An 18,309-nucleotide genomic window follows, 5' to 3' on the forward strand; every position below is an offset into this window, starting at 1 on the left:
TAACATATATTTAATATTAAATAAAATGTACATTTAAATTAATTTAGTAATACTTGTACTGCTTTCATGATCATTTGAATGAAAAACTGAGTGCCAAACGAGAATTGCCATTGAGAATAATTTTGTTGAAAATGATATTGTAATCCTGATTCAACGTTTTATAAACGAAACAGTCCAGTTTTGTGAACCGGTACAACGGATTCAATCAAAAGATCCGACTCATCTGAACAGTTCATTGACGAATCGGACGTCGCTAGACTAGTCACGTGATCGACATTGTCTTATTTTTTTTCTCATCGAGCGTTCGGTTGAGCGATACAAATATTTACGATATTTTCGCGCGTAAAAGAGTTTTGTTTCGATGAGTTTATCCCTGTTTTTTAAGTATTTAATCTTCATATAAATGCCGGGATTGAAATAAGAGCAGGAAATCTTTTGAGGAAGTGGAGTGACAGCCCCGCTGTAAATCAAGATGGCAGGTAACGTGCTTTAGTACATTTATTTAAAGCTTTATGGGGCGGTTTAAAGAGAATCGGCCCTGTTATCGCTGTTGACTGTAATGACTCGTAATGCCTTTTGAACATTTCTGGTGAATTTTAGAACAAAGGCCATGAGCCTGGTGAAATTTTAAGTGGATTAACACTAGTTGCGAGTTGTGGAGCTAGCAGGACATACTGGGATATTATAAAAGTACTGTGATTAAGAACTTTTGGCCAACAAGACAATATATGTTGTATTAAATACATGATGATGGAAAATATACTGTACTTTTAAGTAAATAAGTGTGAAGATAACATAGCTGAGTTGACAGGAGCTTGACTGTCAGTTTGTTAGCCAACCTGACCGGGGTCGTTTCCCGGATAACACGTTTTGTTAGCTGGTCACCTTTCGAAATGCATTAATAATGTGTCATAACATTAGACATGTTTGTATTTTATTGCAAACTACAGTATAAAAAGTGTTTGACAGACATAGTCTCCTGGTAAACGGGTAATTTGTTGTAGTCACCTGAGTTGATATTTTAGTGAGATAAGCTAACACTACGATAAATGCCTAGGCTGTGTGTCAAAACCTAGTGAGCTGTCTACCTAAACAGCTTTTTTGGGGTTTATGGGTGCGTTTCTGGACTGAAAAGCCCCCAAATGCGAGTCTAGTTAGATAGCTGACTAGGTTGTGAGGCACAGCCCGACTTCATGTGTAACAGTAGCATGGCTAGAAACTGTCAGTTTATCTACTGTACACTTGTCAGTCTTTAAACATGTTGTTGTTTGTGTTTCCACAGGTCTGTCTTTATATTTTGAAGACGGTCATGATGATTTGGATGACTGTGAGTATACAGAACTCGTCCGCAACTTTACAGATCAACATCTCTCTGTCAATGTGGCTGGGTGAATCTTGGAAAACATCTCAAGAACATGTCTGGGTCATGTGTCACCCCACAACCAAAATAAGAGGGTTTTCCCCCCTTAATCAAGTCCATTTTAGAATCATTACAATTGTGCAATTATGTTATTTTCAATTAAAATTAAGCACATTTCCCCCTCAGAATCTTATTATAATGACATATATATATATATATATATATTAGTGCTGTCAAATCAATTAATCGCGTTTGCTTATGTATGTTAATCGAGTTTGCTTATGTATGTTAATCGAGTTTGCTTATGTATGTGTGTGTATACATTATTATATTTATATAATATATATATATATATATGTATGTGTGTGTGTGTGATATATGAAGAGTTCAGATGCAGAAGCCTCTAAGCCTCTTTATATATATATATGTGTCTGTGTGTGTGTGTATGTATATATATATATATATATATATATATATATATATATATATATATATATAAAGAGGCTTAGAGGCTTTTGCATCTAACAAATTTTGCATATGTGTGAGTATATACTGTATGTATAATGTAAACACACATATATATATAGATTATATAAACAAACTTTTATATTAGATGCAATTAATTGCGATTAATCGATTTGACAGCACTGAAATATAAAAAATGTATGTACTTTCTTAATTCTGATTTGAATAGAAAATTTAGTGCACAGTAAGAGAATTGTCATTAAAAGTAATAGGAATTAAACAAATAAAACCTTCATATTTTAATTAAAAAAATAGCTTAATTGTCATGAAAATATCAACAGCAAAACAAAAATCAACAACAAAAATCTTAATTAACCAAATATACATTTTCTATGTAAAATTTTTTATTTACCCCATTCATGCATTTGAGATCTTTCCCGGTTGTATGTACACTATATAGTTGAAGTGTAGTCTGTGTGATCGTTGCTGGCAGAAACAGACTGCATGTAATGAAATCCCTAACTGTTATTGCTGTAAAATAAATAATTTCTCATTAAACAAATTCCCCTTTTTAATTAGATCTGCTGTCACTCTGAATTTCTCTCTATATTTTAAAGGGATTCCTGGTTTGAATGTAAAAGATCTCACATTTGATGCCACCATGAGGCTGTACTAACAAACTGGATGTTAAATTATACTTGGTCGTTAACTGTCTGTATGAATCTTGTCTTGCAGTTGGATTCGATGACTATGGTTCAGAGTGTGATGCGATTCGGATAACAGCATTCCTGGATTCAGGCCAGGATAATCTCACCCCTCTGGGTCGGCTGGAGAAATATGCTTTCAGTGAAAACGTCTTCAACAGGTGAGATGTCTTCAACTATGAGGCATGTTATGTGAGATGGATTTCAGTTTTTTGGGGGTTTTTTTTCTTGTCATGCCATATTGAATGTTTATTTAGGAGTAGTATAAAATGTCCCTCTTGTGCCTATCACTTGAATTTAAGTGAGATTTGATACCAAAAATACAACTTTTTATGGTACAATGGTGGAAAATAACATTTTCAATACACAATAAAAAAATTCTATATATCCTAATCATTTGTTTACAAACAAACATGTGTTCATTACTTTAATGAGCTAATTTTTTCTGCCTTAAATTGATACTTAATTAGCTAACTGTGATTTGTAAATGTACATTTCTGAAAGGCATTACTTTAACACAGTCACCTCTGATAACAGATCACTCTAAATTGTAACGTAGACATGCATTTTCTGTAAAGCTGCTTTGAAAAAATATGTATTGTGAAAATCGCTATACAAATAAATGTGAATTGAATTGAATTGAATTGAAAATAACTAAAAAAATGTATGACAGAATTTACATTTTTGGGTGGACTATCCCTTTAAGTGCTTAACGCGAACCTGACATGACGTTGGGCCCGAAATACTTGTAAGGCATGTCATTGTAAAAGAACTTGGCTTAGACTTGGAAATGCTATAAACATTATTCTAGGATTAAAAATTGAGCTGTAATTTTTTTCTAAATAGTTTTGTGCTTATAAATTGTGAAGGCTCATGTCATGTGGCCTATTATGGTGTACTTGATAGCATGATGTTTATTTTCAGGCAAATTGTGGCTCGTGGATTGCTTGATGTGCTCCGGGAGTTCAGTGATAATGAAAATGACTTTATCAGTGTCATGGAAACGGTTGCCAGGATGTCTGAGGATGGAGGTTTGAATGCCTTTTACCTGTATTTGACTTGTCTAGTGTGGTTATTGGTACTTAATGTGTACGTAATATCATAAATATATTGTGATGTTACAGAACCGACAGTGCGAGCAGAATTGATGGAGCAGGTACCAAACATTGCCATGTTCCTCCATGAAAATCGGCCCAATTTCCCAGAAGCCTTCTCACGGTACCTTGTTCCCATTGTGGTCCGGTATCTCACAGACCCTAATAACCAGGTAAGTTTCACTCGAAAAACTGGCTGTTCTTTGAGTTGTTCTTCTAAATAGAAGTAAGGTTGACAAACATCATGGCTTTTGAGTAGGAGTGGGTCAAGGTGGTCGACTAGTCTGACAACAGCTGACTAGTAAGCAATGTTCCCATTATTATGCTTAATTTGTAGGGTTACCTTTTTAGTATTTATTTGTTAAATATTTGTTATTTTCATATTAAAGGGTGGTGTTTGGCGTCTATATATCCTTAAGGAATGCATCTGATTAGTATTGGAAAAAAGCCTAAAGCCTTATTATTCAGGGTTTCCTTAACATTAACTAATCAATTAGTCATTCAGACAACCCATTGAGTCGGTTTTGTCTGTGCTTTTCCCTTAGGTGCGAAAGACGAGCCAGGCCGCTTTGCTGGTGCTACTTGAACAGGGTCTGATGAGTAAGGCAGATATGGAGGGAAAAGTCTGCCCTGTGCTTCTCGAGCTCACTGAACCCAGTAGTGACGACGATTATAAGATCGAGGCTGTAGCGGTGAGTCCTTTGTGTTAAAGAGAATGCAACACTGATTACTGGCAGAGGATAATACTCATCATAAAAATATGTAAACCATGAGCTTTCATAGGACTGAAGAGATTATATTTCCTGTCGTAACTTCATTCCATCTGTGATGGAATGCCTTTCTGTATACTGTATGCATGATACTGTTACTGTGCTAATTGTTTTATGGGGTTGGGATGAACTTTCATGTTTTGATCTTGATGGTAGATAATGTTTTGTTGCAGATAATGTGCAAGTTGGTTACCATGTTGACTAAAGACACGGTGGAACACCTTTTATTGCTGCGCTTTTGTGAACTCTGCTGTGACGTCAGACTATTTCAAGTCCGCAAGGTAATACTCTCAAAATGTTCCATAATTCTTTGAAGAACTGTTTGAGCTGTCTTTGCAATAATTTAGTTAAATTGAACAAAATATGAACAATAGATATGCAGTTCAAAATGAAGTCTATGTAAGTATTTGTCATTCTGTGATTTGGTAAATGTTAGTGGAACAGGTTTATAGTTGGTGTGTGTGTGTGTGTGTGTCTGTGAACTTCGTATGTCACACATATGAGTAATCACCTTGGGATCAAAAGTAAATGCAAAAATGTATCTCAAAATTTAGTTTAAGAAAATCACACTTTTGCAGCATTTGTTTAGAGATGCCACTTTTTTATAATTTGTTGCTAAAATACACTATCATTGAAAAGTTTGTGGTCAGTAGGGTTTTTAATTATTTTATTTTTTTGAAAGAAGTCTCTTATGCTCGCTGAGGCTGCATATATTTGATCTAAAGTACAGTAAATTTGTGAAATATTATGTTTTCTATTTTAATATATTTTAAAATACAATTTTGATGCAAAGCTGAATTTTCAGCATCATTACTCCAGTCTTAAGTGTCACATGATCCTTCAGAAATCATTCTAATATGCTGATTTGGTGCTCAAGAAACACTTTTTACTTTTACTTTCACTTTTACTTTTTTACACTTTTTAAAAATACTTTTTATTATCAATTTAATGCATCATTGCTGAACGAAAGTGTTAATTTCTTTAAAAAAAAAAAGAAGTCTTACTGACCCAGTCTTTTGAAAGGCAGTGTATTGCAGTATATTTCTCTTTTACAAAAGTATGGAAATTCCAAGTCCATGCATGATTATATCAGTATCATGAGACAAATAAGTAACAATCCTGAGAACACAATGGATAGAAATGGCTTCTATGAACAAAGAGCCTTGACACAATAAAGATGTACTCTGGACAAAACAAGCTGATTAAAACAATGCTGCTTAATGTTGAATGTGTTTGTGACTTCTGTCTTTCAAATAACTGCAGTTATGAAACTTAGGCCTATATTGTGTAGAAAAGGTTGTGAAAAATGTTAATCTACTTTTGAAACTCGTGCTGGGTTGGCAGAAAGCAGTGCTGCTTGAGTTGCATCAGGCTTCTGCTTACAACATAACAGAAGACTGAATTTGACCTCATTGCAAATGTCAAAACCCTGTTTTTTTTTTTTTTCTTTCTCACCATCAGGTCTGTGCAGCAAACTTCGGCGAGTTCTGTTCTATTGTTGGCCAGGAAGCCACAGAGAAACTACTGGTGAGACCTCTGCAGCTTTCCTTTTGTGCTTGTATTAATGACAGTCACAGAGGGCCAAAATAAATGTTAATTATATCTGAGTGCTAGACCCCAAAAATATCCTTAATCTTATAAAGCCTAACACGACAAATGTGATAACCAGCACTATCTCTTTGTTCTGACTTCAGATGCCGAAGTTTTTCGACCTGTGCTCGGACAGTCTGTGGGGTATTCGGAAAGCCTGTGCCGAGTGCTTCATGGTTGTTTCAAATTGCACTTCTCCAGAAGTGCGACGTACTAAATTGTCCCCCTTGTTCATCAACCTCATTAGTGATCAGTCACGCTGGGTAAGAGTAAAGATACACACACACTAACACTGTGTTCTAATATGCTGTAATTTCTGTCCTCTGAAAGTGAACATGGTTATTTGAAGTTTAGTATGCAGCTATGCGGAGTAGGACTTCGCACCTGTGAGATTTCTGACTTTCTGTTTTCCACTTATGTTAGACGATCTTTATTACATTTTAGAAATTAGATCTGGACAACGAGGTATGGAGAATGGATGGAGCTGTTTTTTAAAGGGAAGGGAACTTCTCTCTTTTTTTTCCTTTTCAGGTACGCCAGGCTGCGTTCCAGTCTCTAGGTCGTTTCATCTCCACGTTTGCCAACCCTTCTATCACAGGATTGCACTTCTGTGAGGATGGAACCCTCTGCGAGATACCGAAGATCTCCTCAGAGAGGTAAGTGCACATGGTTTCTTCACTATGGTTGTGTTTGTAGGAAAACTACATAGGTTTGTTATTAACTAGTTGTTGTAGTTGATTATCAATCCACTTTGCTGGAAGGTCTGTATATTTAGGCTTGTTTTTGGTTCACCTGACCCCTATTGGACTGTTTCCTAGTTACTTCTTTAAATAGTTAAATAATGTTCAAAAGGTAAAGGTCAGTGTGATTTATTTTTGAAGAAAAATTAATACTTTTATTTAGCAAGGTTGCATTAAATCAATTAAAAGTGACAGTAAAGATTTACATTGTTACAAACAAAATCAAAAATCCAATCATCAATCATGGTTTCCACAAAAATACTAAGCAGCACGACAATTTAAATATTGGTAAAAATCTGAAATGTTTCTTCAGCAGCAAATCAGCATATTAGAATAATTTCTGAAGGATCATGTGACAAATTCAGCTTTGCATCACAGGAATAAGTTACATTTTAAAATATATTCAAATAGAAAACAGTTATTTTAAATTGTAATAATATTTCACAATATTACACTTTTTACTTTTTTATATATTTATATATTTTTCATCATATAAATGCAGCCTTAGATGAGCATAAGACACTTTTTTTTTTTAAAAGCATCTTACCGACCCCAAACTTTTGAACAGTAGTGTAGAGATCTTAGTCACTTTTTTTTATATTGAAATGTGTTTACAAAACAAAATGACTGAATCAATTCTAAATGAACCCCTCTTGTCTTTGTAGCCACAGACAGGAAGTGACCACCAGCAATTCGAGTAACATCCGCAATGCCTCCATTGATGGTTGTTCAGACAGTCTCATTCAGCCCCGTTCAGAGCAGCTACAATCCACCTCAGACACAGCGGTTCCACCATCACGTCCTCCAGAAGGCCACTCTTATAGCACCAGCCAGAACCAGCCTGAAAGCTCAACCCCTTCGTCCCACCAGAAGATGGATGACTGCACAATGTTCAACTCATTCAACTTCTGGAGACCCCCACTACCTGACATTACCCAAGACCTGTGGCTACTACAAGGAGAGAAAAGAGATGTGGTGAAAGAAAAAGAAGAGACCATGAGAGGGGGGAAAGAAAACTTGCCAAGTTTAGATGCACAAGGCCCAGCCACCAGCTCCCAGATCCAGAAAGTGTTGGACTGTCTTCAGCCCCACCTAGATGATCCTGATGTTCAAGGTGATTGTGAAAAGAGCTCATGTTCTTTTGCTCTTTTCCGAGTAGGGAATTGTAGTTATTCATTCCCCCGTTTGCTTTCCACTCGCAGCTCAAGTGAAGGTGTTGTCCGCTGCGCTGAAAGCTGCTCAATTAGAGAGTCAAACAGAAGACGCTGATGAGTCTGTGTCAGAGAGTAATGGTTCCACAGGCTCCCCGACGTCTGATGAGCTCAGTGCCATGAGTGAACTCTCACTGACAGACACACAGATCTCAGACTCTCCCTCCACTTCGCCTGTGCTGGTAGATGACTCTGAACATAGCAGTGAGGTGAGAGGACAACTTTATATATCATAAATGTCAAAGAAAATAAAATTAATTTTAGCCATTTAACATTAGTATTACGTTTAATTATTGTTATAATACTTTACATTTTTTTAAATGTTGGCATTATAATTTATATATTTTGTAATAATAATAATAATAATAATGCAGGTTCATGTCATTTCTTTATTCATGTTACACTTTATTGTAAGGTGTTCTTGTTTCAGTGAAATTATACTTTTAGGTATTGGTAGCGGTAATATTAAATTAACTACATGTACTTTGGGGATAGGATTAGGGTTTTGTTTAGAGTTAGTTGCATGTAATTATGCATCATTTATAGTTATTACTATAGTAACTACATGTAACATTTAACAAGGACACTTTAAAATAAAGTTACCAAATATTTAATCTTCAGACAGTCATTATTTATAAAAAATTAATTATTTTTACATACTTTAAAAATGTAATGGATTTTAAAAATTTTTACAATTATCATTTTTATTTTATAATAAGAAGAATAAAAAATATTATTATTAATATTGTTAGAACTGCCCATAGATACATTTTAATTCAATTAATTTTATATAAATATTTCCTGAGTAAAGCCTTCAAATGAAGAATCTACATTTTGGCAAATCTATGTAATCTATTAATTAATATGAGGTAATTACAATTATTAAAGGACAATAATGTTGTTTTAAATGGTTTTGATGCTGCTTCCACTGTTTGGCATGGCAAATCCCCTTCTGCAGTTCTATGTAAATCTGTTTATGCAAATGTCATTAGAAGGAAGTGCTGGCACAGTAACTACAGTAGAGAGTTCATTATACATGCATTTGTGTGTGTGCTTGCATAAAGGAATCAGACCTAATAGAAAATGTGGAGGAAGAAAAAGACACCAACTCACAAGTTCAAACATGCGAAGAGGAGAAGTCTAAAGTCCAGGTAATGCACTATATATTTACTTATTATTAATTAAACAATATTTTCACTGTACCATACTCTGATGGAAACACTTGCATGTTTTACCATATAAAAATCTCATGGCTTTACATTGGCCTTAATTTTCAACTAGTTGTACAAATTGCAATCATTGATGAAAAGCACATCAAATGTACAAAGAAACTCTTTTTGTAAATAAACAATAAAAATCTGACTGACCTAACACTCATAGTTTCTGTCGTCACAGAATGTAATTCCACAGCAGTTGCTGGATCAGTATCTGTCCATGACAGACCCCGCTCGAGCTCAGACCGTAGACACTGAGATCGCCAAACACTGTGCGTTCAGCTTGCCAGGTGTCGCCCTAACGCTGGGCAGGCAGAACTGGCACTGCCTCAAAGACACGTACGAGACCCTCGCTACAGACGTACAGGTAAAACTTCCTCTTTATATGCATTACTCGTCATGGGTTTTGTTGGAAAATCAAGGTTTAACACTGTGTCAAAATGTTAAATGTTAGTATAGTACTGTTGCTTAACCTTATATATTTAAAAAAGAAATAATATATATGTTATATTATATACTATATATTTACTTAATATTAATTAAACAATAGTTTCACTGTACCACACTCTGATGGATTATAATTGTCTTTGTTTTGTAAATATGTAATGTATGAGGTATATACGCAGTAGTTTCGGTTTTGCATTTGTCAAATGAATTAACTTTGTATGTGTTACAGTGGAAGGTGCGACGGACACTTGCGTTCTCTATCCACGAGTTGGCAGTGATTCTGGGGGATCAGCTGACCGCGGCTGACCTGGTGCCCATATTTAATGGCTTCCTCAAAGATCTTGATGAGGTGCGGATAGGAGTCCTCAAACACCTGTATGATTTCTTGAAGGTGAGAATATGAAATTTCATTAACTGAGAAAATGTGGTTTATGCAAAGAGCTTTGAATTGTCCATACTGAAAAAAATGCTTGTTTGAGGATTATAAATTGAGAGAACTTGTGCATTTCCTTCCCCCATTTTTTTTTAGCTCTATTTGTTTCAAGTTATAAGTTTTGTTAGAGTTTGCTGATTTGTTAAATGCATTTCAAAAAGTTGAATTTTAAATTTTGCAAGCATGTCATGGCTGTCCCAACCAGTGTTATTTTAGTATTGTTTAGTTAGTTTTTATTAATGTTTTCAATTGGCTTTTATTTCTATTTCTATATGGATTTAATTCATTTTTATTTCATTTTACTTTTATTTTAGTCATTTCTGCCAAGGCAATATTTTTCATCTTTGTTTATGTTTACATTTTGTCATCCAATATTTATATTTAATTTTATTTCAGCTTTATATTTCAGCAACATTCAATAGTTTTTGTTTTAGTCAATGCCCCTTACAACGCTGGCATCAACAGATCGTTCTGTTTTCTCTTTTGCAGCTTCTTCATGCCGAGAAGCGCCGGGAGTATCTGTATCAGCTGCAGGAGTTCATGGTGACGGACAACAGCCGAAATTGGAGATTCCGCTATGAGCTAGCTGAGTACGTACTACTTTGTAACACAAAGGCTTTTTTGAAGCTCTCAATTGTGATCTCACTCTTGTGGCATTTGTCTGTCTGTATTTAGGCAGCTTATCCTGATCATTGAGTTGTACAGTCACAACGACATCTATGACTACCTCAGACAAATTGCACTTAACCTTTGTTCTGACAAAGTGTCTGAAGTGCGGTGGATCTCCTATAAACTGGTGAGTCACGTTTCTTTCAGCTTGTTTCCAAAAATAGTGCAACATTGCAATGCCTTACACTAGCTGTATTGTTTGAATATGTGTTCTGCTTTTAGCAACTCCACTGGACTGTTTTAAACCTCAGCTTATAGGCTTTTTAGACCTGGTAGTCTCAGGTGATCTGTACATGTACTTAGTGCTTAAAATGTTTTAAAGAGGTTCATTTTCAACTTTCTTTAGTGTGTAATGTTGCTGTTTCAGCATGAAAAAGGTCTGCAAAGTTACAAAGCACAAAGTCACTCCAAAGGAAGTTACAGTATTCTCTATATCACTGTTTCTGAACGCCCTGAAACGCCTCGATTGTGGTCTTGAGTTTCCTTCTGGGAATGTACACATCACAATATCCTTCATTTAAATAATTCCCACCCAAGGCATGCGCAGGCCTGGTTGAGTTGCGATAGTAGTATAAACTTGGTAAAGGCAGTGAGATTTCTGAAACAAGTGCAAAGTGGTTGACCAATCACAACCCACTGGTCCAGCGACCAATTAGAGCACAGTGCTTTTCAGAAGGAGGGGCTTCATAGAAACTGGAACTAAACAGAGCATTACTGACAGACTGGGAAGAGAGGTGCTGCAACAATCTCAAATATGTAAAAAATAATGTTTTTTTGTTGTTGTTGTTTTACATTTCAAGCATGAAAACCTATTCTAGTATTTTTTTAAGATTTGTCTTTTGAATGTGTTTAGGTGGTGGTGATCCTGCAGAAGTTGTATTCCTGTGAAGCTCATGACCTGGGTCTGAATTACATTAATGAGCTCATTATGAGATTCTGCCACTGTCCCAAATGGGTCGGACGTCAGGCATTTGCATTCATTTGCCAGGTAAATTTTACATCAAATTGTAGTTTCATGCAGTATTACCCAAAGGATTTACAGTCCCACCATCTTTATATAAAATCAGGTGGTCCTGCAATATTTCTTAACTTCTTTTGATTGTCATATGATATTATTGCTGCTGTTAATTTCAACTTTCAGTAAATATTTTGCATAGAATAAATTATTTCATGGCATTGTGGGATGAATACATTTGAAATCAAGATACCACAATAATAGACTAGTGTGCAATTAAGTGTTAGTCAACCAATCAGAACGAAGCTAATGACATTTTTTTTTTTTATTCATTTATTTATTTATATAAAACCTGCTCCTTTTTTTATTTTTTATAATATACATCAGGAAAAATCTAAACCTCTAACAGTGGGAGAGCGATTGAGACATTTCCTTTGTTTCCATTCAGGCAATAGTGGAGGAGGACTGCATGCCCATGGACCAGTTTGCACAGCACCTTCTTCCCAGTCTGCTCAGCCTCTCATCAGATCCTGTGCCCAACGTACGCGTGCTGGTGGCCAAGGCATTACGGCAGAGTGTGTTAGAAAAACGTAAGACACAAACACACACAATTTACAGACAAGTTAGAAGATGCGTGCATCACAGGATGTTTACATAGACTTACGTCTCCTTTATTAGGCCCTCCAAGGGTTACAATTAAATTCAAAGTGAATCTCTTTTGTCTGCCTGGAAAATGTAACAAAAATATTAACGAGTAATATCCTGTATGAAGTGTATACTACTTATTTTTGTCCAATGAAATGCTTTCTAGAATTATAATGTCCAAAGTACAAGATATCAAGTGTACTTTTTCCAGGCAGTGATGTAAAATCCATTGACCTTATCGGCTAATGACCATTTAACTAATAAACTGTGACCTAAATAAAAGTAACCTATTATTAGCACAAAAGATAAAAGATTTTGCTAAGTAACTGTTTAGTGTAAGTGTCAAGCTGCGTTTCCATTACCCATCAAATTGTGCAAATTGCGAATTGAGAATACGCCCAATGGAAACACGTCAGTTTCGATGGTGCGCTATGTTTGGACAGAAGACAAAACAGAGTTCTTTATTAAACTCATAAAAGACAAAAGAATTATGGGAATACTAGGTTCTAACTAGGGATGTTAACCGATGACCGTTTGACCGATGGTTGACCGTATCAACGTTGACCGTATCAACGTTGACCGGTCAAAGTTGTCGGTAGTCGGTAAAAAAAAAAAAAAAAAAGTGATCTCTAAATTAGGCTATTATTGACAGTGGACTTTACTCTACTACAGTTAGCCATCTCATTCCAAGATGTTTTTGTGTGAAGTGAACAAATCCCTCACACTCAATTTTTCATAACTCACCTGTTTGTATTTAATAAACCAATAAAAACATTTGGCGCGAGGTCACAGCGTTTGGGTTCGCGCGCTCACAGGGTTTGCGAAAAGTAAAGGCTACAGGCTAAAACACTCGAGGTTAGAGCCAGGGCAGACGACAGGATGAAGCGTGTAAAGAAGTGTGTGGGACCATTTCACCAAAAAGAATGACACAGATGTAAGTTGCAACTTGTGTGATACAGTGCTTAAATACAGTAGTAACACATCAACTATGATCACCTTAAAACGCGACACCCGCAAGCCTCTTCGGGTGAGAAAGGTAGCCAAAGCGGGAAGCAGAGCGGCAGAGAGATGCGACAGAGTTGCGAAATTGCAGGCACGATATTGTACAATATTGGGAAAATATTAGATATTGGGAAAAAATTAGCCTACATTTCGATAGTTTTTTCCCAACGATATAGCCTATATTGCGAGTCATGATCAATCCAGGCTAAAGTCAATAATTACCATTCCATGATATTAATAATTTCACTAATAAGCAAGCTTCATTACAAGTGACAAAAAGGTCACTTAATATTTTATTCCAAAATTAGAACATATTTCTGTCAGAATTCGGTGAACGTTCTACGCAGTCCAACGTGGCGGCGCTCTTAACAGATGTTTGTTTGTTCATTCCTCAAAATAAGTACAAAAAAATCTCTCTCTCTCTCTCTCTCTCTCTCTCTCTCTCTCTCTCTCTCTCTCTCTCTCTCTCTCTCTCTCTCTCTCTCTCTCTCTCTCTCTCTCTCTCTCTCTCTCTCTCTCTCTCTCTCTCTCTCTCTCTCTCTCTCTCTCTCTCTCTCTCTCTCTCTCTCTCTCTCTCTCTCTCTCTCTCTCTCTGTTTTCGGTGCTGGTGCAGTGACGCGTTCATGTAAACGGCACCTAAAAGCTGTCACAAAGAACCAGCAAAAGTAATGATTATGAATATGTAAAATATTGCGATGAGACATTTTAATTATCTATTAATAAACAAGTGTTTTCTGTGTCGGCTGCAAAGATGAAATCTGACTCGCGATCTTCGCAGTAGTGAACGCGCCGGAGAGAAATACACATTTCACGGATTAAATCGTTTTATTTTGTTTTGAATGGTTCTGTTTAAAAGTAGAGATTTCTGTAGATAATAGATATATTTCTATTTTTTTTAGGTGTGTGAGACGAGTAAGCTACCTTATACGTTGAGTTTCGGTTTATGGATGATAGCTTTAATGTTAGCTCCAGTTCAGGCGCTGGCGCCTCCGTGTCGTGATATCTATCTGCTATATTTACTTTTTTTTATTAAATCGAGAAAATTGGATAATGAAACGCTGATTAAAATTAAGATACAATTAATACAAAACGAAATTCGTTTTAAAGAAAGGCTTTGTGCTTTCTGTTTGAGGTCTCTGTGAAAGTTTTAAAGCAGTCTTTTAGTGCCGCTTTGAGCGGTCGCGTCCGTAATGGAGAACTGTCACGTAAAATTGTTTTTTCCTCATAAATGCGAACACGAAAAATAAAAGACAAAAGACTTTTTAAAAAAGACAACCATCCACAACTTTATAACACTCCAGTCAACATCCTCCTTTTTGTAGACGAAATAGTCCCAAATAGCTGATTTTGACTTTCTTTTTAGTACGAAATATCATTCTCTTAATACACCATGGGTGCTGCTACTACCCTTCACATCGCATGTTCCGACGATGTGACTATTGCTCATGCGCACAGCCCTATATTTTAAACTAATCGGTTAACCGGTTTCAACCGGCTAATGAGGCTCGGTGGTCGGTCAAGAAAATTTTTAGTTTTCGCCATCCCTAGTTCTAACCACAAAGAAATGCCATAATTTATCATGACCTCGTAGCAAATAGGAGAGAGAAATGCCTTATATGTGGCCGCTGCCAAGTATAAGGGGCTTTCATTGCCATTAAAGCTTGAATAACATGCCTACGTCTCCTACACAAAATTGTGCAAATCTGTAATGGAAACCCGGCTACAGTTTAGTTCAGTTCTGATCACCATCTATGTGTGTGCTCTGATCTCAGCATACTTCAAGGACCCAGGCAGCGCTTATTCGGATGAGCTGGAAGAGGCTCTGTCCGAACTGAGGATGGACAAGGACAGGGACGTGCGGTTCTTTGCCACACTGGATACCAACAGGAACGTCATGGACACGGCAGCGCTCATTTAGCACCTTTAGCTCAATCCGCACATGTGAACAAGCACCAGCAGGAACAACACTAAACGGATTTGCAGACAAGTGTTTACAAATAGGAACTACTGACCAAGACCTTCACACACACACAGTGTATCCTTATCCCCTCCTAAATTGCTCCACATATGACAGTATATGCATATATTACGCATTTTCTGATTTATACACAAAATGGGCCTCATTTATACATAAAAGAAATCAACTTATGTGTAGCTAAATTTAAAATTGGATACTTAAAATATGCAAATGTATGCATATTTATGGTAATACCACTAATACAGCCGTGCAAAAATATTTTCCACAGTGGTTTTTGCCATTTAGATGGTTAAATTGGGAGATTGCCTTGACAAGCAATTAAAAATGAATGCAAAACTTTTCATACGAGGCCCACGCAATCTCTCACTTACACAACCTCACTTTAAGCACCCACACACACACACACCTTCAAACACCGAACAACCATCTCACCTCTCTGAATGGTGCAAGATTTCTTTTGCACCTTTGTGGCAGCAGAAAGTATTTGGAGACACAAGACGCATCTTAAAGGCGGACCGTGTCGTTTCCTCTCAAAACCGTTCAGATGCTACCAGCTGCCCCTCCAAAGCTAACTGTACATTTGTAAGACTTCTTTTTTTTTTCTCCATTTCCTTTTCTTGTGGATTTCTTAATACAAAAAGGACTAAGAAGACATAAGCAGACTGACAGTGAAGTGCTACTAACTCAGGGAGACCTGATATTCAGATGTTTTTAAAGCTGCAATGCCGCAAAATGGTATCGAGCTGAGGCTAAGTGAAATTGTGCTGCATTTACCAACCACCTGTTTACCTGACCCTCAGAATGCACCTGCATCATTGTGGGAAACAGCGATTAGAAACAGCAAACAAGCGTCTTCTCGAGTTATTGCAGCTCGGGAGACGAAAACCTCCCTCTTTTTGCTCAACCCTTTTGTAGCTCACAAGAATTTGCTTTTGTCTTTCAGTACTGATATTTTAATGTACACGTTTTTCTGTGTGTTTTGAGTGAGATCCAGTTGTATGTAACCTATTTGTCTTCCCTGATTGGTGAAGAGCGGTTTTATACCTCGCCGTTTTATAAATGAAAGGGGCCAGTATTTTAGAGGGGTGTCAGGAGTAAACCAATGCTTTCCAAGCAACCTTTACAGCCACTAGATGACATTTAGACACTGTGCAAGCAAAATTGTTAGACATGCCCAGTCTTTAGAATTATAGTAAGACGTCAATGATCGTTATTGGTTAATTATGAGCTGACCTGCAGAGGGCGCTGCTTGGTTGTCTGTGGAAAACAATGAAGCAAGCACACTGTTTAGTCGCATTTGCACGAGTTAATCAAAGCACTCCACAATTCCTCTTACAATTCCCAAATTTGCTTTAAAGTAAACTACGTGCTTGAAGTTGATATGACGGACCATCCGTTTCACGGTTGTGCTGCTCTTGGCATGGGCGTACTTGCTTCTGTCTGCTGATCGGTTATCGCTATCGTTTTAATGGTTTATATATTTAAATTGGGGGACCGGACCCACATCAGCACGTAAGGGCAAACTTTGCCAAGAGCACTTTACTAATCATTAAGGGTTAATGGAAAGTAAATTGCAGGCCCTTTTTTAATATATAAATAATAATAAATCTGCTGGACTGGATGAATCATGACGTATCAGTGGTTCTGATTTTTTTAATAAGGCAACTTTCTTGACCAAACAAGTGGTGCTCGGATCCAGTGCATTTATTCTCACAGATGTGTATATGGAATATGTTTATGAACTGTGTATATGGAATTGTTTAAAAAAAAAAAAAAAGGTTTAGTCTAGTTCAGAAATACAGCCTGTGATTAAATTGATATGATTTTATTGACAATATCTACAGGATTCAAGGCCAGTCTTTCTTTTTTTTTTTTTTTTGTCTGTGGCGATACTTGGTTTGGAATTGTATAATGGGCGAAGTTGTTTTCCTTGTGTTCCCATGTGTGTTTGTGTGCATGCATCTGTGTGTCCTCTTTGTTTGTTTGTTTCTTTTTTTCATATGCACCATGTTAATAGATTTCTATTTTGTTAGATTGTTATATTTTCCCCAATAAATTCTCCTGTTTGATTTACTGAGGCACTGACATCACTGATATGTCAACGAAACCACTTCATATGTCTGCATACTGCATATGTACTGATCCACTAGTTTTCTCATATTGTTACAATATTAAGATACAATATTTGATTTGATCTCCCCCATTGTATACTTCTCAATGTATCATGTTCAAAGATTTTATATCCTAACCTTTCAGGTTACAACATTTGTAATTTTTCTGTGCATCTCTTTTAAAAACAGTTTATGTATTGTTATTTTTAGTATTGGTTAATTAAAATAATATAAATTTGAAATCATTTCTCAGTTGTGCCCTTTATTTTGAAGACGTTTCAGTTAAAACTCTCCTAGTCGATTGATTCATAAGCACTTTTCACAATAAGGAGCCTGTGTGCACAAGTCAACATATTTCCAATGCAATTACAAAAGTCTTATAATTAAATTACGTTTAATATTGTTTTATACATTTAATAGAGCAAAAAAAACATAACATAACTACCCCTGCTGGACTTTTGCGTAATACACATACTAGTATGATTATATTATAATAATAGTATTTTTATATTGTGTATACATAATTAAAGCTGATTAGTCAGTCTCGTTTATCCTTCTGGGACCCAGGAATAGACTTTTGTCCACTTTAGAAGACATTATATTTTGGTCAATTTTTCTGACACCATACATGTCTCAGTTTTAAGTGTGGATGTCCTGTAAAGTGCACATTCAGATACCAGATGTCTGGAGGTTTCACCGTGACAACAGCTTCTCCTTGGTCTTTAAAAATGGCTAACATTAATTTAGAGATCAAATTTAGCACTCTTATGGAAAGATGATACATTTTTGTAATTATCATTTAAATCAGACTCATTTTCAAACAGTTTGTCATGAATCAACATCTCAGGAAAGTGAAATGGGGTTAGGCCTACTAATCAATTTATGACATTCTGTTACAAAACATGTCCACTGTAGTGGACA

General features: G+C 36.2%; 1 protein-coding gene across 1 annotated transcript; it reads left to right on the forward strand.

Moving 5' to 3' along the window:
* The first annotated feature begins 237 nt into the window (after positions 1-237).
* ppp4r1l (protein phosphatase 4, regulatory subunit 1-like) lies at positions 238-17,632 on the forward strand. Its single transcript, XM_079884358.1, has 20 exons — positions 238-479; positions 1,283-1,327; positions 2,561-2,690; positions 3,454-3,560; positions 3,654-3,796; positions 4,169-4,315; positions 4,567-4,674; positions 5,855-5,920; positions 6,088-6,246; positions 6,515-6,639; positions 7,389-7,837; positions 7,926-8,143; positions 8,999-9,085; positions 9,330-9,515; positions 9,825-9,986; positions 10,518-10,618; positions 10,704-10,824; positions 11,551-11,685; positions 12,101-12,242; positions 15,072-17,632. Exons 1-20 carry the CDS (start codon positions 473-475, stop codon positions 15,215-15,217), a joined length of 2,784 nt encoding a protein of 927 aa, XP_079740484.1. The 5' UTR covers positions 238-472; the 3' UTR covers positions 15,218-17,632.
* The last annotated feature ends 677 nt before the right edge of the window (positions 17,633-18,309 follow it).

Source organism: Squalius cephalus (assembly GCF_949319135.1).
Source record: "Squalius cephalus genome assembly, chromosome: 10".
NCBI classification, from domain to species: domain Eukaryota; kingdom Metazoa; phylum Chordata; class Actinopteri; order Cypriniformes; family Leuciscidae; genus Squalius; species Squalius cephalus.

What these genes read in the sequence shown, in the direction of transcription:
- ppp4r1l (XM_079884358.1), top strand. An exon ending in AAGCCACAGAGAAACTACTG is followed by an intron (nt 5,921 to 6,087) that starts GTGAGACCTCTG and finishes TTCTGACTTCAG; the next exon opens with ATGCCGAAGTTTTTCGACCT. An exon ending in GCAGAGTGTGTTAGAAAAAC is followed by an intron (nt 12,243 to 15,071) that starts GTAAGACACAAA and finishes CTCTGATCTCAG; the next exon opens with CATACTTCAAGGACCCAGGC.